The 23,386-nt window shown below is 39.1% G+C and overlaps 1 protein-coding gene across 1 annotated transcript in view; it reads right to left on the bottom strand.

The window, feature by feature from the left end:
- Positions 1-16,412: 16,412 nt before the first annotated feature.
- mfap5 (microfibril associated protein 5) overlaps positions 16,413-23,386 on the bottom strand; it is a 49,212-nt gene continuing 42,238 nt past the window's right edge. The window contains exons 6-7 of the mRNA XM_028810182.2: positions 20,356-20,429; positions 16,413-17,121 (exon numbers count right to left, since the gene is read on the bottom strand). Coding sequence (XP_028666015.1) covers positions 17,063-17,121; positions 20,356-20,429 — 133 coding nt within the window. The 3' untranslated portion in view covers positions 16,413-17,062. The remainder of the gene's footprint in view (positions 17,122-20,355; positions 20,430-23,386) is intronic.

Genomic DNA, 23,386 nt, shown 5'->3' with positions numbered 1-23,386 from the left:
ATGTCATCAAGGTGGAACTAGAGGAAGGGTTGGAATGCGGAAGTGGCAGCGCGTGGTTTAATGAGTCCAGGGAGGGTTATGGCGGCGTTGTTTCTGTCTTTCTGTGGGAACAAGAGAAAGAAAGGTTAGTACCCTGCCTTGATCCCCTGGCACGATGTGTTACGCTGCTTGTCGGGTCTTTCCGCAGCTCCCCATTCGCGCGTGCATGACAATATATATATGTATATATATATATATATATATATATATATATATATATATATATATATATATATATATATATATATATATATATATATATATATATATATACACATATATATATATATATATACACACACATATATATATATATACACACACATATATATATATATATATATATACATACAGTTAGTTACTATAAGTTAAGACGGTTGGGGGCTTCCCAGTTCTGAGAGGGTTACATCGTACAGCTGATGTATGTTCATCCCCTAATAATAATAATAATAATAATAATAATTCATTACATTTATATAGGCAGCCTCAGGTAACTTTGGCATACAGTATCAGCCGGAGTTGAAACAGGAGAGTCTGGTGGTATCCCCGGCTGGCTTTGGGTCAACTCACTAGAACATGGTTCCTCAGATGGTTCTGTGCTACCAGCTGTTTCATCAGATATAGCGGGTAACAACTGTTCAACATGTCGTCTCCATGTCTGTCTGTCTCGTGTGCATACCTCATAAGAGACAGGTCCAGTCTTTTGAAGAATGGTTGCTGGTACCCATTTCTAAGTGGTGGAGTAGTTACGAGCAAGGACAGCATCTCCACTGAAAAACTCACGATCTTTAGCCCGCTTGGCACGTTATTTTACTTGATTGTGCTGCTCATCATAACCTCTCATTTGAGTGGTAGCTGGTCTCAACAAATCAAGACGTGTTCTCAGCTGCCATTTTAGAAACAGATCAGCTGGTGACATAACTGTTGTTGCATGGTGTGTGTTACGATATTTAAGAAGAAATGTATAAAGTCGTTGCTTGAAAGGTGCTTCACTTTTGTATGCTTTAAGAACATGTTTAAGGGTTTGCATCATTCTTTCAGCCAGGCCATTAGTAGAAGGGTGATAAGGGCTGGATAGGAGATGTTTAATACCATTACCTTTTAGGAATACAGTGATCCCTCGCTATATCACGCTTCGCCTTTCGTGGCTTCACTCCATCGCGGATTTTATATGTAAGCATATTTAAATATATATCGCGGATTTTTCGCTGCTTCGCGGGTTTCTGTGGACAATGGGTCTTTTAATTTCTGGTATATGCTTCCTCAGTTGGTTTGCCCAGTTGATTTCATACAAGGGACGCTATTGGCAGATGGCTGAGAAGCTACCCAACTTACTTTCTCTCTCTCTCTCTCTCTCTTGCGCTGACGTAGGGGGGTGTGAGCAGGGGGGATGTTCGCACACCTAGACGATAGGGACGTTGCTACCGTCTGTGTGCAGCTGCTCCCTGAAGGACATGCTGCATGGTGCTTCGCATACTTAAAAGCTCAAAGGGCACGTATTGATTTTTGACTTTGTTTTTCTCTGGCTCTCTCTCTCTTCCTGCTCCTGACGGAGGGGGTGTGAGCTGCCGCCTTCAACAGCTTTGTACCGGCGGTGCTTCGCATACTTAAAAGCCAAATAGTCCTATTGCTTTGTTCTCTCTCTCTCTCCTGACGCGCACTCCTTTGAAAAGGAAGATATGTTTGCATTCTTTTAATTGTGAGACAGAACTGTCATCTCTGTCTTGTCATGGAGCACAGTTTAAACTTTTGAAAAAGAGACAAATGTTTGTTTGCAGTGTTTGAATAACGTTCCTGTCTCTCTACAACCTCCTGTGTTTCTGCGCAAATCTGTGACCCAAGCATGACAATATAAAAATAACCATATAAACATATGGTTTCTACTTCGCGGATTTTCTTATTTCGCGGGTGGCTCTGGAACGCAACCCCCGCGATGGAGGAGGGATTACTGTACTTCCATTTCTTGGGACACCAAAAAAGGCCCATTGTCCATAAGGATCTGCTCTGGCAGTCCAAAACATGCAAACATCTCTCTTAAGGTTTGGATTGTCTTTTCTGATGTGATGATGGGCATGATAGTGACCTCAGGCCACTTAGAATGTGCCTCCACTGCGACCAGAAGCATAACACCCTCTACAGGTCCTGCAAAATCTAAATGAACATGTTGCCAAGAACTGGCAGGCCATTCCCATGGATGCAATGGTGCTGGACTTGGCATATTTCTGAGGCCTTGACATGATGAACATGAAGTTGCCTTTTCCTCAATATCACGATCAAGTCCAGGCCACCAGAAGTAACTCCAGGCTAGCTCTTTCATTCGGACTATGCCAGAGTGTCCAAGATGTAACTCATCCAGAATGGGTTTCCTCAACCTTTGTGGTATAAATACTCGCATGCCCCACATGAGGCATCCTGCTGTCACAGATAGCTCCTTCCCCCGTGAAAGGTAAGGCTGAACATCAGGCAGTACATTAAGGGCGCTAAGGTCCTTCCCTCTAAGAATGCAGTTGAATAGTTTTGAAAGATTGTAATCGCCCTTGGTTTCCTGCTTAATGTGGTGGGTTATAGGTGCATTTTCCGCCATCTTAAAGTACAAAATCTTTTTTCCCTTGTTCTCTGAGTTGTTCATGTAGGGGGAGTCTTGACAAATCATCTGTGTTTCCACGGGCCTCAGAACGCCTGTATTTCATCTCAAAATTGTGAGCCCCAAGGAGCAATGCCCAGCACTGAAGTCAGCTTGCTGCCATAGATGGCACTCCAGTATGTGAGCCAAAAATAGATGTGAGAGGTCGATGGTCTGTTAGCAGGGTAGGTTTTCTACCAAACAGACAAGTGTGGAATTTTTTTATTCAAAAAATCATGCTTAAAGCCTCTTTTTCAATTTGAGGATATTTTGTCTCAGTTTTACTCAATGTTATTGAGGCAAATGCAATTGGTCGCTCCTCACCTGTTGACATAATATGCGACACAACAGCCCCAACACCCTAAGGGGATGCATCGCAAGTTAACTGAATTTGTAAGGATGGGTCAAAATGTGTTAAAACTGTTTTATCAGCCAGCGCAGCCTTGGGTTTGCTAAATGCCATTTTACATTCCTGTTACCATTTCCAGGGTCTACTCTCACACAGCAACTCATGGAGTGGTTTCAACAATGTTGCTAGCTGTGAAATGAAACGCCCATAATAGTTCACGAGACCCAAGAATGATCTCAGTTGGCTGACATTGCTTGGAGCAGGGGCATCTACTATTGCCTTCACTTTTGAAGGAGCTGTGTACAACCCATCAGAATCAATAACATGCCCTAAGTACTCCACAGACATTTTGAAAAAGTCACATTTGTCCTTGTTTACATTCAGCCATACTTTTCTAGCCTGCTTAAGGTTTTATCCAGATTGGCCATGTGCTCCTTGTCATCTCATCCTGTGACCAGGATGTCATCCAGGTAACACTATACCCCTGGCAATTCACTAAGTATCTGGTCCATGGCACACTGGAATAAAGCTGGTGCTGAAGTAATTCCAAAAGGTAAGCGACGATAGCAGTAGAGCCCTTTATGTGTTGCTATGGTGAGGTACTTTTGTGAGTCCTCATCTACATGCATTTGCAAGTATGCTTGGCTGAGGTCTTTTTTACTAAATTTGTTTCCCCCAGCTAATCCATCAAAAAGATCTTCAGTCACAGGAAGAGGGTACTGCTCAACTATGAGTACAGGGTTAACTGCTACCTTAAAGTCCCCACATAATCAGAACCACAGGTGTGGCCCACTCAGAATGAGAAACAGGTTCTAGTACTCCTAGTATGACAAGCCGGTCAATGTCCGCCTCCACCTTAGATCTTAAAGTGTAAGGAACACTCCTTGCCTTCAAAAACCTTAGTCGACAATTCGGTTGCACCTGGAGTGTCACTTTAATCCCTGTCATACTTCCCAGTTCCTTTTGGAAGACAGCTTGGTGCTTTCTCAGGACCAAATTCATCTCGGACTGTTCAACAAACATAGCATTCACCTTGGTCCAATCCAACTGTACTTTTTCAAGCCATGACCTGCCCATCAGAGCTGGATAATCACCTTTTACTATATATATGGGCAAATTGGTTCTTTGCCCATTTAGTTCAACCTGAACCTTTGTTTTACCCAACATGGGAACACTCTCCCCAGTTTATGTCTTTATTATAATCTTATGGTGTTTCAGTGGGAGGTGATTTAATTTTTCCTTAAACAGTTTCTCTGATATTAGGGAGACAGCTGCTCCAGTATCCACCTCCATTTTCACAGGGTGCCCTTCCAGCGTGGCAGTAATAGTATATGCTGCTGAGCCTCTCTTTTATTCAGTGTTTTAATTAGTAGCTTGGCCTCAGAATCAGTCTCACTGTCAGTTTTATTTTCTTCCTGTACCACGTGCAATTTTTTTTTTACAAGACCAGGATGCCTTTTTATCTTTCCCTGTTTCCCCCTTGTCTGTGCCTTCCTTTCTCTTTGCTTTACATGCACGCTCCACATGTCCTTTTTTTACAGCTAGATAGATAGATAGATAGATAGATAGATAGATAGATAGATAGATAGATAGATAGATAGATAGATAGATAGATAGATAGATAGATAGATAGATAGATAGATAGATAGATAGATAGATAGATAGATAGATAGATAGATACTTTATTAATCCCAAGGGGAAATTCACATACTCAAGCAGCAGCATACTGATAAAGAATAATATTAAATTAAAGAGTGATAACAATGCAGGTATACATACAGACAATAACTTTGTATAATGTTAACGTATACCCAGGGTAGAATTGAAGAGTCGTATAGTGTGGGGGAGGAACGATCTCCTCAGTCTGTCAGTGGAGCAGGACATTGACAGCAGTCTGTCGCTGAAGCTGCTCCTCTGTCTGGAGATGATACTGTTTAGTGGATGCAGTGGATTCTCCATTATTGACAGTAGCCTGCTCAGTGCCCGTTGCTCTGCCACAGATGTCAAACTGTCCAGCTCCATGCCTACAATACAACCTGCCTTCCTCACCAGTTTGCCAAGGCGTGAGGCGTCCTTCTTCTTTATGCTGCATCCCCAGCACACCACTGTGTAGAAGAGGGCACTGGCCACAACCGTCTAATAGAAAATCTGCAGCATCTTATTGCAGATGTTGAAGGACGCCAGTCTTCTAAGGAAGTATAGTCGGCTCTGTCCTTTCTTACACAGAGCATCAGTATTGGCAGTCCAGTCCAATTTATCATCCAGCTGCACTCCCAGGTATTTATAGGTCTGCACCCTCTGCACACAGTCACCTCTGATGATCACAGGGTCCATGAGGGGCCTGGTCCTCCTAAAATCCACCATCAGCTCCTTGGTTTTGCTGGTGTTCAGTTGTAGGTGGTTTGAGTCGCACCATTTAACAAAGTCATTGATTAGGTTCCTATACTCCTCCTCCTGCCCACTGCTGATGCAGCCCATGATAGCAGTGTTGTCAGCGAACTTTTGCATGTGGCAGGACTCCGAGTTGTATTGGAAGTCCAATGTATATAGGCTGAACAGGACCGGAGAAAGTACAGTCCCCTGCGGTGCTCCTGTTTTGCTGACCACAATGTCAGACCTGCAGTTCCCAAGACGCACATACTGAGGTCTGTCTGTAAGATAGTCCACAATCCATGCCACCAGGTATGAATCTACTCCCATCTCTGTCAGCTTGACCCTAAGGAGCATAGGTTGGATGGTGTTGAAGGCGCTAGAGAAGTCTAGAAACATAATTCTTACAGCACCACTGCCTCTACGGCATATGAGTTCTTTTGCCCAGCAATTCGCTGGATGGTGATCCATCTTTCCACATCTGTGACACTGTTTGGTGCCCCCTTTTTATTTGCTTGGGTCTGCTTGAACTCTGTGTATTCTAGCAGCTGCCCCTACCTGCTGAGCTTCTTTAGCAGCCAGCTCCAAAGACACTGCTATCTGAATTGCTTTCTACAATGTGAGGTTGGCCTTAGTGAGTAACCACTTCTGAATGCCCTCACTTCTTAATCCGCACACTAGCCTGTCCCATAAGGCATCATCCAAAATTAGCACCAAATTCACAATGTTCTGTAAGTTTCTTGAGCACTGCTACATATTGAGCAATAGACTCGCCTTCTTCCTGGCTCCGTTTGTGAAACCTAAATCTTTCAGCTATTAATAATGGCTTAGGTGAAACATGTGATTCCAGAATCCTTACAATATCAATAAATGACTTGTCACCGGGTTTTTTCAGGCTGTACCAAATTTCTCAGCAGACCAAATGTCTTTGCCGCGATAATGCTAAGAAATGTTGCCACTTTCAGGTCATCGTCAATGGCGTTGGCTTTCAAAAAAAACTGAAATCGCTCTGTATAAGCGCCACATTGCTCAACTGATTCATTGAATGGCCCGAAATGTTCCGTTATTATTGCCATTTTATCTCCTGTGCTTAACTTCAGTGAATGGCGAAGGCACTTTACCAGAGATATAGAACAAAAAGTCGCAGCTTTTCTCTTTCCTCTCTGGCGGAAAGAAAAAAAAAAACTTAATTTGACTTAATTTGACTTAATTTTGACGTTGTGTAGCAATAGAGGTGCACTTTTAAGTCTGTTGCATCCACGTCACCAGTGTTATATCTATAGGCAATAAGATTGTACTAATAAAAAGGAAGAAGACGGAGACAGGTTCAAAGTGATAAACTTTAAGAGGTCCTTTTACTAAGATCATTTCTGAGTACATATTACACCACCTTATTATAATTATCTACTTCCTAACAGCTCCCCAATACCCAAAATTCCTTATTACTACGGAATCCCCAAAAGTTCAGACTTACAATATACTACACTATGGAAAAAAATAAGGTGTTAACAGATGGTCCACCCTCCATCTCACCTTAGCAGGGAGAATTAATAGTGTCAAAATGAACATTCTTCCTAAGCTGCTATATATATTCCATGGTATCCTTATATACAGTACATCAATAAATCATTCTTAAAGAGGTTTAAAAAATCACAGCATCATTCATCTGTAATTCAAAATGGTCATGCGTACAAAAGGCAACTCTACAAGTTGCTATTTTGTATTGTGGTGGAATGCAAGTAGGTCACAACTCCAAAAATCATACTCGATTCACCAATAACGATCACCACTCAATGGAAAAAAGTGGGTTGTAACACCAGAAAAGTTGAAAATGCTTCTATATACAGCTATGAACTTTTGTTAAAAAAAACTACCCAACTTTTCACTTCTAACACCCTTGTCTATCTCAGAGTGCATTTCTTATATATAAATATTGTCACACACTTTAGCATGAGAGGCAGCTAAAGGGTCTAAATGAGAGCAATTCCATGCCAGACCAGGGAGTGGCGGAGTGCACTGACCTTTTTCTCACTTTCCTGCAGACCGTTCACGGGAAATTCCACTTGGCCCTAGTGACGTCATGTCCGGTTCTGGACCCTTGAATGATGTCACTTCTGGTGAAGAACCCATGAACGAAGAGACTTCCTGTTCTGGCCCTTTTGATGATATCACATCCTTTTCTGGCCTTTAAAGCTTCCATATTTGACTAACCTAATCAGTTCTGTTTTGGACTCCATTCTGAACACATCAGTGCAGGGAATATTAAATGGGTGGCTGCCCCAAACCTTTTTATGACTCTTGTGTCTGCTTTTTGTGACAATATATATTTATTTCAAAGAATCTACAGTACCCTTCAATGATCCTAGGGGAAAGATGGGAAAGGGACCTTTCAATTAGCATCTCAGAAAAGGAGTGGAACTCAGACACACACAAAATGCAGTCTAGTTTTATATGTGACAAACATTCCATAATTCAGTTAAAAATCTTCCATCTATCTCATATATCTCCTTTAAAATGGTATAAAATGAACCCAAGGCAAGATCCACCCTGTGAGCATTGCTAGGCTCAACATTACTTGGCAATCAGATATAGGAATGCACTAAATTTAAAACATTTTGGACAAAATATTTACATACCTGCTGTCACAATCACCCTGAATTACCTATTAACAGCAATAATTGGCGTACTCCTAGATTGGTTTAAAGTGTATAGGTATAAATCCATTGTAATACCCTACACCATACTACAGGCACACAGACTGGATGGATTCAAACCCCCCTTCTATAACTCGTGGGTAAGTGATGTTCTATATTATCTAAAATCAGAAAAAATCAGATAATCACTTAAAGGTTATGTCAACAACATTTTTAAAGCATGGCAAGAATTCATTAACACTGTTTTACATTAAGCATGCTGGGCCTGTGATTGACTCACTTATGTTGTTAATAGTTATGTTTTATTTGAAAACTTACATTTTTTTTGCTTATGCAGCTCTTCCTTTTCTCTTTCTCTTGGGTGGGGACTGAATGTTGTTTTTCTTCTTTTTTCTTTTGTATTACTGCCTGTCTTTTGTTTTCTCTGTATTGATTTTGAAGTAAATGGTTGGATTCTGTTGTTATTTGCTTGAATGACTAGTATGCTATTCTCAAACTCTACTTTTTTAAAATAAAATAAAAGTTTCTTTCATTGTGAATTTCCTATCAAACTACCCATAACATCCACAGCATTGTGCAAGCTAATGGTGAGCCGTTCAATGACAAAGGCATGAAGAAGGCAAACAGGGCATTCTTGTCTTGTACCATGCCTTACAGTAAAATAGTCTGTATGATAAGTCAGTAACATAATCTGTATGATTTGATGTTTCATGCGTAAAATGCAGTGTTTTCATTCAAGCTATGATTTTGGCATCTGATTCAAGAGAATATAAAAAATAATCTGAATGCTGAGACATCACTAAATTAAACTCACAGTGAAGATTTAGAAGTCAGTGTTCACCCTTAGTGAGTTTGGCCTGGTCCTGTTAAAGTTCTGTTAAACAGACACTATTTATGATATGGTTTTTAAACTCACTTTGGTTTTCGTTTTTTCTATTTTAGAGAAACAGACATGAAATCTGATTGAAGTGATTCTGGTAATAAGCATTGTTCGGGGCTTTGTGAAATTAGTAGTGGTAATTTTAATTGATTTAAATATATATACAAAATTCTGTGATCTGTTTGAGCTCAGTTTTTTTTTCCCCATTGTGCAAAGACATTATAGTTTCAGCAATTTTAGATAGGTTGGTGGTTCCTCAATGCAGTTTGAAACGGTTCCTATTCTGTTAGTGTCATAACTATTAAGGATGCTAATCATTAAAGCTGGATCATTCCTGCATTCTTATGGATTTAGTGGTCCAAAGTTCATAAACATCCTGTTTCATTTTTATAGTTTTTGGCATGTCATTAATTTTTATTACAGTTCAGCCCCTCTAGCATTTTGAGTGATAAAATTGTCTGTACCTTTTCTGCATATTTTTAATGTGAATCACCTAGTGTAGTAACAGTGGTTTAGCCTTTCTGGTAGAAAAAAATTAACTTCATTCTAGAGTTTGAGTCCTTTTTTTAAGAGATCGGCGGTGGGTGTTTGTGTATATTCGTCATCAACAACTTTTAGATGAGATCACTGACATCTAGTTTTCTTTTTATATTTTGCTTCTTCATAGCTGAGAAGTATAATTTGTCTTCTCTGATATGCTTTTATGGATTCAGACATAAGATATTAGAAGTATAATTAGACTTATTGCAAAAGTGTATATGTTAAAATATTAGTATTTAACATTGTCGTTTGCAAATAAAAGGGGATTAAAATGCCAAAAGCAGTATTGGAAAAGATCTGTAACTACAAGCTTTATAATAAATTGAGTACAAATAAACATTCTAATAACTTTATGACTGTTGTGAAGTATGTGTGTCTGTGACTCTCACGGGTTCTGTTAAGGTATGTAATGACCTGTGGGACTACCACTAATATCGTCCCCTTATCTCCCCACAGCACTAAGAATCTGCCGCATGAGGGTACCTGATTCTGCCCCATGAGGGCTTTTGACTCTGCCTCTTCTTCTCCGGGGAGAGTAAAGCCACTGGATTCCTGGAAGGATACATCAGTTATTGAAGGAAGCTGCTGCTAAACAGAAGTATACAGTATTTCTTTTGTTGCAAGCCCAAAGCCAGGGCCAATTTAACCTCCATGACGGGCATTACTTTTCTTTATTTAGCTCTGTAGTACTAGGGTGTTGTACTGTGTTAGCCATTACAGATGTAATGAGAAGTCAAGCAAAATTACATCTTTTATTGGCTAACTAAAAAGATTACAATAAGCAAGCTTTGAGGCGACTCAGGCCCTGTCTTCAGAAACTGCAATTACCATCACAAAGTTGTAGATGATGTATAGAATGTCATTACCCACATTAAAGGAGTACAGTCTCCAAAAAAACATATGTCTACTCTGCCTTTTTAATATAGTTCCTCTGAATTACAAGACCAGTCCAACCTGTCATTGATGTGGACCCCTAAGCATTTGTAACAGTAACACTTCCACATCTGTTCCATGAATGGTGACTAGGTGTAAAGTCTCTTTGGTGCAGCAAAAGTCAATAACCAGTTCCTTGGTTTTGCTGATGGTGAGTTGCTGACAATTCTTTCAGCACCAAGAAACAAAGTTCTCCACCTGATTCATATACACTGTTTCATCCCCCCTTGTCAATACAGCCCATTAGTGCAGAAACATCTGAAAATTTCTGCTAGTGACCTTGTGTTATAGTACCACAGCAGTCAAAGGTGTACATGTCGAAAAGAGAAGAGGACAGAACTGTTCCTTGTGGGTGGTGCTACGAGCCTTACAGACTGCTTCTCCTCCCAACAGATACGTACTATACATAGGCAAATGTATGCATCACTCTGTTATTATACAAATGCCACAACACAACTAAAAGGATTAAACAAACACACAGTTCATTTATTAAATACTAGCTGTCCCCTGCAGTTCTGCAAGTATGCTCCAACGTCAAACGCTGCGACTGTATCTGATCGTGTTTGACGTGTGTCCGGTGGAACTTATATGTATGTAAATCAGTCTGGGTCTTTCCTTCTGATGGCATTGCAATGTTCCTGTATACATGTTGCGACACTTTTAGATGATTGTCCCACGTATACCATATATATATATTGTGGAATAAGGACACAAACAACGATAAAGTTTTGGGGTTCTTAGCCCCGTATACTGTAAAGTAAATTGTCAGTTTTGTTTTCATAAACTCAAAAGACATTGAAGGGAGGGAGGACAGACATTTTATGCTGGCGGACAGGAAATTAACGTGAGGGATGCTGGGAAGAGTCGTGGTGGATTCTGGGAGCATGACGTCATCATGGGTCAGCAGAGGGAAGGAGTGAACCCGGAAGTGTGCGCTTTTTAGAGCCGTCCGGGCGCTCTTTATGGTTGCGCCGTCTCTGCCTTTCTAAAGGAAGTAAAGAAAGAAAGATTAGTACACTGCCGTTGTCACCCCGCAGCAAACCAGGTCGATCAGCTGTTCCCCAAGTGCTTGTGCGTGACAATATATATACATATATTGTGATAATTAGAGGCACTGTCGACCCCTTGAACCCTCAGACCAGACGTCAGACACCAATAATAATTTTTATTATTATAAATAAGTGCACAAAGCACCCTCCTCTCCACAATACTCAATAAATCTAATAACCAATAAACAATCCTCCACTCCCAGACGTTTAGCCACCCTGCCTCCCAACTCATGCTCATCTGTCTGAGATCTCCCACAGTTCTTTATAGTCCTCGACCCGGAAGTGCTTCTGAGCCCTCAGTCCATGTGATTATCCAGCACTTCCGGGTCAGGTAAAAATTTCTCTTTTCTTCAGCCCAGAAATATATCATTTCTTCCGTTCCCGTGAGTTGGAAATATTTCCGGGCTATACGGAAAATATAAATCCCTGGGCCTCCCTGCAGCGACTCCTGGCGGCCCCCATGGTATCCAGCAGGGCTGTGCATTATAACTCCAGTGTCCATGATTCCCTGCTGGCATTCGGGACACCTCCAACCCGCTGAATCCAAACACAGGGTCACGGGGGTCTACTGGAGCCAGTCCCAGCCAACATAGGGCACAAGGCAGGAACCAATCCTGGGCAGGGTGCCAACCCACCACAGGACACACACACAAACACACTCACACACCAAGCACACACTAGGGCGAATCTAGAATCGCCAATCCACCTAACCTGCATGTGTTTGGACTGTGGGAGGAAACCGGAGCGCCTGGAGGAAACCCACGCAGACACAGGGAGAACATGCAAACTCCACGCAGGGAGGACCCGGGAAGCGAACCAGGGTCTCCTAACTGCGAGGCAGCAGCACTACCACTGCACCACCGTGTATATATATATATATATATATATATATATATATATATATATATATATATATATATATATATATATATATATATATATATATATATATACACATATATACATATATATATATATATATATATATATATATATATATATATATATATACATATATATATATATATATATATATATATATATATATATATATATATATATATATATATATATATATTATTATATATATATATATATATATATATTATATATATATATTAGCTGTCCCCCTTGGCTGTGCCCACATAGCAATGAAACAGGACAAACATAAAAAATCAATAGACGTTAGCACTGTATCTGATCGTGTTCAGGTCTGATGGGAGAGCAACATGGGGAGAAGAGCACATGGCTGTGATACCTCTGCCAATGACCAGGTACACTCTAAAACACACGTAGTTGTGATCTTTCTATCAAAAATGTTAAACGTTACTCTTTATAAATCTCTTGTTGATAACGTCTGCTGAACAAACATTTATCACTAGCTAAGTGGAGGCAATGTACACTCCAACATGTGGTGAGAGGTAGAGCAACTTGAACAGAGGCTGGTGTGTGAGTGAGGATGGCCCCGCCCGGATCCCTACTCCTGAGGTCCCGCAGCCTGTCTCTCGGATTCACACAAATAAATCAGTGAAGCAACCAAACTATAATACTTGGCACGATGAGAGAAGTCGCAAAATCAAACAGAATGTTCAAGCAAATTAAAGAAAAAAAAACAATCTAAATCCGTTAAGTAGTCCTCTCGTGAAAATCTGACAGACAGACAGACAGATGTTGGATTTTTTTTATAGACAGAGATGTGAAAAACACCTCAATGTTTTCACACCTTAACTAGTAAAACTCATTGTTATATTTCACTATGTATCTCAGTACAGCAATATCACATGTCATAAAGGATTATACATTTCAATTATGGGAGAAAATCTAATGAAATAGTTTATTAAAATATTTGAGTAAATAAATAAATGGAATTAAACTAGAGGCTAAGTACCTCAATAGAAATTTTCACCTACATAATTACCAGTTGCATGCTGATAAGCACATGCAAATAAGAATTTCACTATACTCTGTACACATTATATTAATGCCCATATAAACCTATTAATGTTAAACACAATTACGCAAGTATAATTATTTCATTAATATATGCTGAATCTGCAGAATGAATGTTATCCTTGAGGGTAATCTTCTTTGATGTAAAGCAATACATATAGGATTCTAGTTGTTTTTTAATGTCATTAAAAGAGATTCATTTGTGTGGTAAGTTTATGATGAGAAAAATAAAAAAGATGTGTAATAATTCTTTCACAATTTTTCCTACTCTCTTGCACTGTAAAATACTTTTCCGTTATCCGGCAAATGAAGGATGTGGTCTTTGACATAGGTTCGGCTTTGGCACGAGGGATCGGAGAGCCATGTTTACTTAGGAACTGTCCACAAAATTGTTCCAATGCACTTTATGGCAATGGATTCAGAAACTTCTGGAATAACTTTAATGCTGGCACCAATTCTTTTTAGGAGGAGTACAGCTTGAGCCTAAAAACTGAAAAGACCTTTATGGTTATTATACTACTCACAATATTATTTCCTACATATTCATATGATTTCATCATTTTATTATTGGTCCGTTTTATAAAAAATGGAAAAAATTTTTACCTTGCTTCTTTTTTATGCTGTAGTAATATACTGTATATTCCATAAAATACCATTTTCTAAGCCTGCTTAATCCTGAGCGGGGTTGTAGGGTAATATATATTCACCATTTTTAATTTCACATAATTTTAGTGATGTTTTCATTGTAAATCTTTCACTCTTTATTTCTTTACAGTGTTTTGTAGGTAAGGATTTTGGTCAAAAGTAAAGTACGCCTCCAAGTAGCATTGGATTTGTAATGAAAATTAAATTTAGTTGTTGTTGTGAAGAAGCCATTTGAGAGACATTAAAAAAAGATGAAATATTAATGAAGAAAATCCTATAAATAGCAGGCATTGTAAGATTTTGACAAAGGCATATGAACAATCTAGGAATAACTTTTTATTTAATAAGTGAAGTCAGTAGGGAGTACTCAAGCAGCAACAGTTGGTAACTTGTTAAGGGTAAATTTCACACAAAAATTAGGAAGTTTTTCTCTACACAAAGAACGATAGACACTTGGAATAAGCTACCAAGTAGTGTGGTAGACAGTAAGACTTTAGGGACTTTCAAAACGCGACTTGATGTTTTTTTGGAAGAAATAAGTGGATAGGACTGGCGAGCTTTGTTGGGCTGAATGGCCTGTTCTTGTCCAGTGTGTCCTAATGTTCTAAAACAAATGTTGTGGGCCTGTCAAGTAGAGACTTTCCATATGCATGGGGGGTCAGAGCTGGTGCTACAATGAATTGTAATATATTATATTATAATAACAAGCATCATTCATTTCTTTCCTTTAAATAAAATAACCCTTTATTTCTAGGACATCTGGGTGTGGAAAAATTACATTTTATGTTATAATTACCTTGAGAGGTTAAAAGTGGATTTATTAGCACTTTGAGTACTGAGAAAAGCGCTATATAAATGTAATGAATTATTATTATTATTATTATTATTATTTAAACAGAAATATTCATATTATACTGCATATTGTGTTCTATGTTGTATTAAATAAAAAAGATTTTATAATTCAGTGTTACAGGGTTGTTGTGGTAGATAGCACAGTATCATAGTGTTTCTTTTTTATTGCAACCAGTTTGTTTGTTGTGAAAAATGCAATGGAAAAGTCAAAATGAGTGCAGTTAGCTCAAGAGAGTTTTCAGAAATATCCATCCATCTTCCAAACCTGCATATCCAAAGCAGAGAAGCTGGAGCCAATTCTAGCAATCTTCAGGGACAAGGCAAGAAAAATCACTGAACAGGGCGCCAGTCCATTTGTAGGGTGAACACACACACACACATACAGACACATACAGACACACTCTCTAGCATCACCAATCCACTTAACCTGAAAATCTTGGAATTGTGGGAGAAAACTGGAGTGTCCTAGGGAAACCAACACAGACAGGGAAGAACATGCAAATAATAATAATAATGTGAGGAGCACCTGAGACACAGACCCCATTCTCCTTACTGAGAGGTAGTAGTACTACCACATGGCATTTCAAACATTTCTAGGCACAAAATACTTTTCCTTTGAAATTAAAAAAAAAAACAAAACCCAAGGAGAACATTCAATGTCTGCACGGACAGTTACCAGATTGTTGTGAATGAATCATTACTGCTACATTATGGCTCAACTATCACTTATTGGTCACACTTAAAATGTTTCAAAAGAAGATTCCTCTATTTTTTCAAAAATAAAGTCACCAAGTTCACCACAACTGTTATGTCTCATATGCCTCTGATATAGTTATGGTTACTTTCTCCAATCAAAAGCCTTCAATATTTCAGCTGTCTAACAATATAAACGACAATCTGCAGGATCTTTGTGCACATGAAATAATCAGGGTAAGACTTCTTCAAGGTGCCACAGTGTTTTTTTGTTTAATACACATAATTAAAAAAAATACAGAAACATTTAAGTTTGACAGCATTATTTATTTTTTCTTTTGTTATAAAAAGGATACATGTAAGCTGTCATTTTTAAGTCAAAATACTTTATATATCATTAAATGTCCCAAGGCTATACTTTAAATAAAAACTATTGAAACCTGTAAGACTTTCTGTCTAACATTCTGTTTGTCTCCTCAAATTTTAACTTTCAAAATCGGACTGAAAGAGAAATGTTTTTCTACCAATAATTTATCAGTGCAACATTTCATATCCTTATGCACATTCATGTTCTAGTAATTCATGCAATGCTTAGACTTTACTAGTTCCACCTCCATTAAAACATTACAATTAATGTACAGATATCCAATGCCTTTAGATTGAACTCTTTATATATGCATTGATCTTTTTGTAAAGTCAGTCATGATAATTATATCTGTAAGATTCCCTGTATTATGAATAGGTGAGGACTAAATAATTGATTTTCATCCTCTGGCAGTACCCATGAATTAAATGAACCATGATTTTATAAAGACATTTTGCGACCATCTCTGCCAGGTTTGGCTTTTGGTTTATATCACATGGACATTTCTAAATTGCAATATGATTTTTACACATTTTATTAATTCCAGGTGTATTTGAAATGTTAAAATGCTCCACATATTGAACCAGCTCACCCATGACACCCATGTCAATTTCTAACTTACTGGAATAAGTATAATTTTACATCATTATAGAATCAAATAACAATCTAAGGTTTTGACTCTGCTTGTTTCTGGATTTGGGGTTAGTTTTGTCACTTTACACATTTTACAACCCATCAGACATACTTGACCTGTTTTTTATATCACAAATTCAGCATAGCATCTCCAAACCTCTGCCAGTCAAAAGATTCAGTGGTCTCATTTTCTTTCTATTGGGATCTTCATAAATGACCATCTACTGAATATATTATATACTTTTTAGCATTAAACCACGCCAAAAGTCAACAGTTAATACTTCAGGAAATATTAGTCTGCAGGCTCTCAAATATAAACCATTTTTGTTGTAGCAAAGCAAGAAAGATACTGTGTTAATGATTCTAGGCAGATCAAAGACACAAAACTGTATAATTTTGTAAGATATATTGACAGCAATTTATCAGTGATGACCAATTTGCCTCCAGTCTGGCTTCAAGAACATCCACCATGGCTTCAGGAGTCAGTTTTATTTAGCTGACCTCTGCATCCTTCGTGGCCAGCCTGCCTTCTCACGACACAATTCAGCTGTGAAAAAAGAAGACCGTATAACAAAATGAGTTAACATTTTATTATCATTTTTGTAATTTAGGAGAGAAACTTAAACCAATATTCTTGTAAGTTTATAAGACACAGGTTTTAACCCGGTAACCAAGAATATAGCAATTATTAAATTTTGTTTTGTATGATATCATTCACTCTAACAAAAAAAAATTCATATCAGAATCACATTTATTGGCCAAGTATGCACACATACAAGGAATTTGACTCCGATTTTGGTGACTCTCCAAGTATAAGTTACATAATTGACATACACACAACTGTTAATCACACACTTGAGGTAAAAAAAAATAAGACAGAGAATGTAAATATATATGCAAACAAAGTGCAGAGTGCAACTCAGTGCAAGAAATGCTGAAATAAACACTGAAAAACAAGTATTAGCAATATACAAACAGTATTGCAAGAGCCCGGGAGGGCCATCCTGATTAAGTTGAATTAACCATTTGTGAGCTTGATGGCCTGTTGAAAAAAATGTTCTTATATTTGATTTTTTTGGTGTATATTAATTTATAACACCTGGCCAATGGAAGAAGTTCAAAAAGGTTGCGGCCTGGATGTGATGGTCAGTGATGATTTTAGATAATATTACTATGTGTGTACATATCTTTTGTATTTCTGAACTGTAGCTTACTGATCTGCATCCGTTTAAGGGTTTTAATTGTTATTCCAACACTTCGAGAACACAAAGATAATGTGTTGTTTAGATTGCTTAGGAACATTCATCTCTTTAGGTACAAGTACCCATGATAAATGCATGTTTGTTTTAAATCCTGCTAAGGTCTGTTTCAGTCAAGTATTTTCTTTAATTCTATATATAATAGACTAGGGGGCTTCGCCACCTGCTCGCTTCGCTCGCCAACCCCCATGTTTGGTTTTCTGGATACACACTTTTAAGATTTTTTTTTCTTTGAATTGTTGCTTTTTCATTAGTTTCACTTTTATTTCAGAATTTCTGTAAAAACTTGTGAGTCCCAATATGCTGAATCTTTTTAATGAGGTCAGGATAGGTTTCTCTGTTTGGAATTTCAGCCCAGACAAAACGATCTACATCATCAGCAGTTAATCATTTTTTTTTACAAAGTAAAAAAATAAGTAGAGTTCTGCATTGGACTCCTGTCTGTAAAGTCGTGCTATTTTCCTCTCACAGTTCCAAAAGTACATGGGGTTACCAAGGTGATACCCCAGCTTTTTTCTAGGTTTTTGTACAAGGGCTAGACAGAATGTTTTTGACTCCTCGGGTAAATGTAGCTTTTTAAATAAGCAGACAGATAAATATATATACATGAACAAAGTAACCAATAAATGCATGTGCGGTAAACTCCATTTTTGAAATTCTCAAGATTCTTTATTTGTCACATGCATAGTTATACAGGACAACACGCAATGAAATGCATCCTGATCCGCTTATCAAAAACTGTGCAAAATTAGAAGAATATCAGTTAGATTAACAAAAAGTCATAGATTGAAAGGTAACAGTATAGTAGAACATAATAAATAAGTACAATTATGTGAATAAAGTAGAATTAAGTGTTAAGGTGCAATAGTGTAGTAATTATTGTGCAAAACCAAAGTTAGACTGGTGCATACTTAAATGAGGCAGTTTGTTTGTTTGCGCTACTGCGATCTTTACTTTCTTTTTTTATATTTTCTAATTTTCCTACTTTCATATACTTTAACTTTCTCCACATGTGTATAGCACACTTTTTTTTTGAGCCTTTCTAATTTCCCTGGTTTCATAGTCTCTAACTTGCTCTGCATGTGTTTAGCGCCAACATTTGTAAATGTCTTTATGAAGTTCTAATTCCTTTTACTCATTGTCTTTTAATTCTGAACCAGATTGGACGTGCTTTTTTTTCAATTCCACTTGTTCCGGGCTGACAATTACTTTCCTTATTTTCTGAATTTGCACCTCAATTATTCTTTTTTGCTCTTTTTTCTGTCCAACGCATTTGAGTCTCTTTTCTCCACACTGCTTTCTTCTTCGCTTAGATGTCGACATTTAATTTATAACGTACCTTATACGCTTTATATGCGCTGAGAGCCCTGGATCTGTGTGTGCTCAAATCCTTCACAAGACTAAATGTTTTGCTGCCTATTGTCCTATTTGATAGATTGTAAGTAGGGCGTGTCTTTGGTCTCGCGGGTCTTTAAAATGTCTTACGAGAAGATCACGTATTGTAGACTTGCTTTTTGCTTTCCATTCCAGGATTTTCTTTTATATATAGAGAGATAAGGTGAAAGCCGTCAATCATAGTCTTAGTGTTATTAGGAACTTTGCTATTGTTCATAGCTTGAAAATGCTTAATATGTATGTTCAGTGTATACCATGGCTATACAAGGAGTATGTTTGGGCTGCACCACCTGAAAGAGCTGAAAATTTTAAATGTGTTTATATATATGTGTGTGTATGTGCATGTGTGTTTTAAGGATGAGAGCAATGAGACACAGAAAAAATTAGAGGCAATACACATTCTGTACTACTACACTAGTTAAACCTCCTGCAGGGGCTCCTGGGAGATGTGGTGTCTGCAGGAGTCTCTGTAGTAAGTAAAATTAGATGGAAGTGCTTCTCAATATGCTGGTCTAGAATTAGAATGGCTCCCAGGTCTAACCTTATAAGAACCTCTTCAGTCGCACAAGGTCAGTAGAGGAGAAGTGAGAAGTGCTTCCCTGATGAAGAGGAGGAGGATGGGAAGGAGACCAGATGAGGTCAGGTAGGCTCAGTGTTATAAAGGCTATCTAGCTAGATTGTTTAGTAATTCCCAGAGTACATAGGTTTTATTGTTTTGTTTCCATTTTTTTGTACATGTCTTAAGTACATTATTTGCCTTCAATTTACTGGAATGGATTTGGCATGTTGATAAAAACAACTGGCCCGAGACCCTTTAGAAATGATGGCCTTGGTGTGATACCAATCAAACCCTGTTGTACACATATAAAACTGTTATCAACCTTCCATGAAGAGTTTTCTTTGGAAAATATTGCATCTGCCCGATGAAAGAAGTCCAAGACAACCAACCTAACGTGTGATTGAAACAAAGTGACTGATAACCTTCTGATTCTTCACAAAGCAAATTGACTATGAGTAAGAAAACACCTTAAAATACACATTTTTGTACAGGGCACTGGTTCATTATAGGGTTGTTCTGCGACGTTTCATGTATATATATAAAATAAGAAAAAAAAAACAGCTCTCACCTTTGAGGAAATCATCCTGAAGACAAACAACCCGAGAACAGATTTCTTTGTTCACTACATACATGCGCCGAAGACTAAAGAAAAATAAATAAGAGAAAGAATATAAGAGAAAATAAAATAACATTCTCAATCACTTTAGTTAAGTATTTTGGAATAACACCCGTGTCTTTGCATATGCATATGGCCTATCTGGCCTGACCAAAACACTCTGGATGATCCTGTTGAAGTATGGTTATAATGTGAAATTGCTCACATTATGATTACTGTGTTTATATAAAATTCTCCTGGCCTTCAGGAATTTTTCTGGTACAATTTATTATCTTTTTTATACTTTGAAATAAAGAGGTATCAAAATACCATCCTTTCTTATGAGATTCTTGTTTGAGCTTAGTTAAATTTAATATTTTTTTAATATTTACTGTGAAGACATTTATTAATATTTGTGTTATTTGTTAGACATGTTTCAGGCTGGAAAGTATATACAAATATGTTATTGTAGTATCAACAGAAAGTATGTGAATTTTCACTTTTAACCTAACATTTATTTTTGGCTATACCACTCACTCTTATGTGCAATAGTTAATGCCAGAATATGGATGGGTTCTACAGTACAGGTACCTTTTTATTTTCTTGGGTATGTGGCTCTTTTTTATTTGTGTTATGTCTATAGTGTTTTTTATTGCATTGTATGTCTTCCTGTGCTAAATATTGTCACACACATGCGCATGGGAGGCAGCTAAAGGGCCTGAACGAGGGTAATTTCATGCCAAACCAGGGGGTGGCAAAGTGTACTGATCCCTTCTCGCTTTCCACTACAGACCGATTACGGGAAATTCCGCCTGCTCTCAATAACGTCACTTTCATTTCCGGGCCTGATGACCTCACTTCTGGTTCCGGCCCCAATGACCTCATTTCCACTACTCTCTCTTAAAACCACCATCTTTGCCTCATCAAGTTCAGTTCTGTTTTGGAGTCGAATCTGTACACATATGTACTCTTATTTCAACACTTTTGCAGCCAGGAAAAATTATACGGGTGGCTGCCCCAAACTTTTTTGCGACTCTTTTGTCTCATCTTTGACAATATACATTTAATTTATACTAGCCAACCCGTGGCGTAGCATACACCGCATTATTATGTATTGATGGGTGAATACATCCTGAAAGACACAGTTGTCCAAATGGGGTGGGTTTGAGGATACGACTGTAAGTGAATGAAAAGATGGAACTCTGGAGAGAGCAACATACAATTGTCCGTGACTGAAAACTGGAGGACCGCTGCAGCGCCTCCACCTTCCAGAGCGAGGGATGGGGCTGGATGGCGCTCGGGCGCGGAGGGCTGAACGAGGGGAGACGGGAAGGACGCCAATTCCGCCCCATCCGCCTCTCCGGAGAGAGGGTGAGGAAGCAGGCCCGAGAGGTTTCGGGTCCTAACCGTCCAACGACGGGTCTGTAACACCTGGTGTAAATATTGGTTACTTGTAAAAGTTAACTCTTTTTTTATTATTCAGTTATATTCTGTCAGTGATGTTCACACGGTACAACGAACTTGCCTCTCCCTCTCTGAGTTGATTGCGTTTATCTCTATTCATTTCACAAGAGCAGCGGTGACCACAGTTGGTGCTGTGGTTGATGCCTGCTCAGAACTATTTTTTGTACCGGTAATCAAAGATATGATGTCCCGTGACCACTATCAGATTGGACAGAGGCAGAACCGTAACAAAAGACAGCTTCTTCAGAGCTCTTTCACAGGCTAATAGACTGCTGCCCTGCAACACAACTCTGCTTGACAACATAAGTAAAATGGGACTTCGACTTGCAGCTATCACCCACGGAAACCTTGTTGCGACTTGTACTTCCTCTAGATAGTCAAGTTCGATCGTCTTCTCGGCACTCCACCAGAGGCCGCGACCGACCGCGGCAGGGCCGATCCGAGGACCTCACTAAACCATCCAATCGGTAGTAGCGACAGGTGGTGTGTACAAAGGGCAGGGACGTAATCAGTGCGAACTTATGACCCGCACTTACTGGGAATTCCTCGTTTGTGGGGAACAATTGCAAGCCCCGGTCCCCATCACGAATGGGGTTCAACGGCTTACCCATGCCTCTCGGCGCCGGGTAGACACACGTTGATCCATTCAGTGTAGCGCGCGTGCAGGCCCGGACATCTAAGGGCATCACAGACCTGTTATTGCTCAATCTCACGTGGCTGAAAGCTACTTGTCCCTCTAAGAAGTTGGACTCCGACAGCTCGGGGGTTGCGTAACTATTTAGCAGGAGGGAGTCAAGTTTCAGCTTTGCGAAGCGGTGGCCATGGTAGTCAAATGAACAGTCAACGTGGCTCACAGCTGCATGTGGACTGTAGCACAGACCAAAGAGAGTGAGGATGTGTTTGGTGAGGTGTTGGGGGCGGGCACAAGAGCAAGCAGTGCCTCGAAAGCGAAAGTGGACGTGGGTGGGTGGGGCTCTGTCGTGCATTCCCCATGACGTGGGAGGAGGGTTAGAGTTGACGGGCGGGTCTCTGTCATTTGTATCCCATGGTCGGACAACGTGGTGGATTATATATACAAAAGCAGCCGGATCCGAAATGAACAATGAAAAGTCAACGTGGCTCAGAGGTGCATGTGGACTGCAGCAGAGATGAAAGCGACTGGGGCGGTGTTTGGTGAGCTCTTGCGAGCCGGCACATGACCAGGCAGTGTGTATGCTTCGAGAGCGAGGGTGGACGCGGCATGACCAGCTAAGAAGAAGCATGTTTGTCATGGATGTGAATCGCTGTATGCAGCGTGTAAAACAGTTTGCGAGGGGTATCCCATGGTCTTAGAGTTGGTGGGCGGGTATCTGTGAGTTGGTGGGCATGGCTTCATCGTGCGTATCGAATGGTCTCTGTCTTAGTGAATTGTTGGTGGGCGGGGCACTGTGAGTTAGTGGGCGTGGCTCTGTCTCTGTCTTGCATGCTCCATGGTGTCTTGCGTGCCTTAGTGAATTATATATATAGATTATTTAAAAATGTATAAACATATGCATTATAT

This window comes from Erpetoichthys calabaricus, chromosome 9 (genome assembly GCF_900747795.2).
Source record: "Erpetoichthys calabaricus chromosome 9, fErpCal1.3, whole genome shotgun sequence".
Taxonomy (NCBI): domain Eukaryota; kingdom Metazoa; phylum Chordata; class Cladistia; order Polypteriformes; family Polypteridae; genus Erpetoichthys; species Erpetoichthys calabaricus.
The sequence above is the reverse complement of the archived record's forward strand: the minus strand, read 5'-3'. Positions and strand labels throughout refer to the sequence as shown.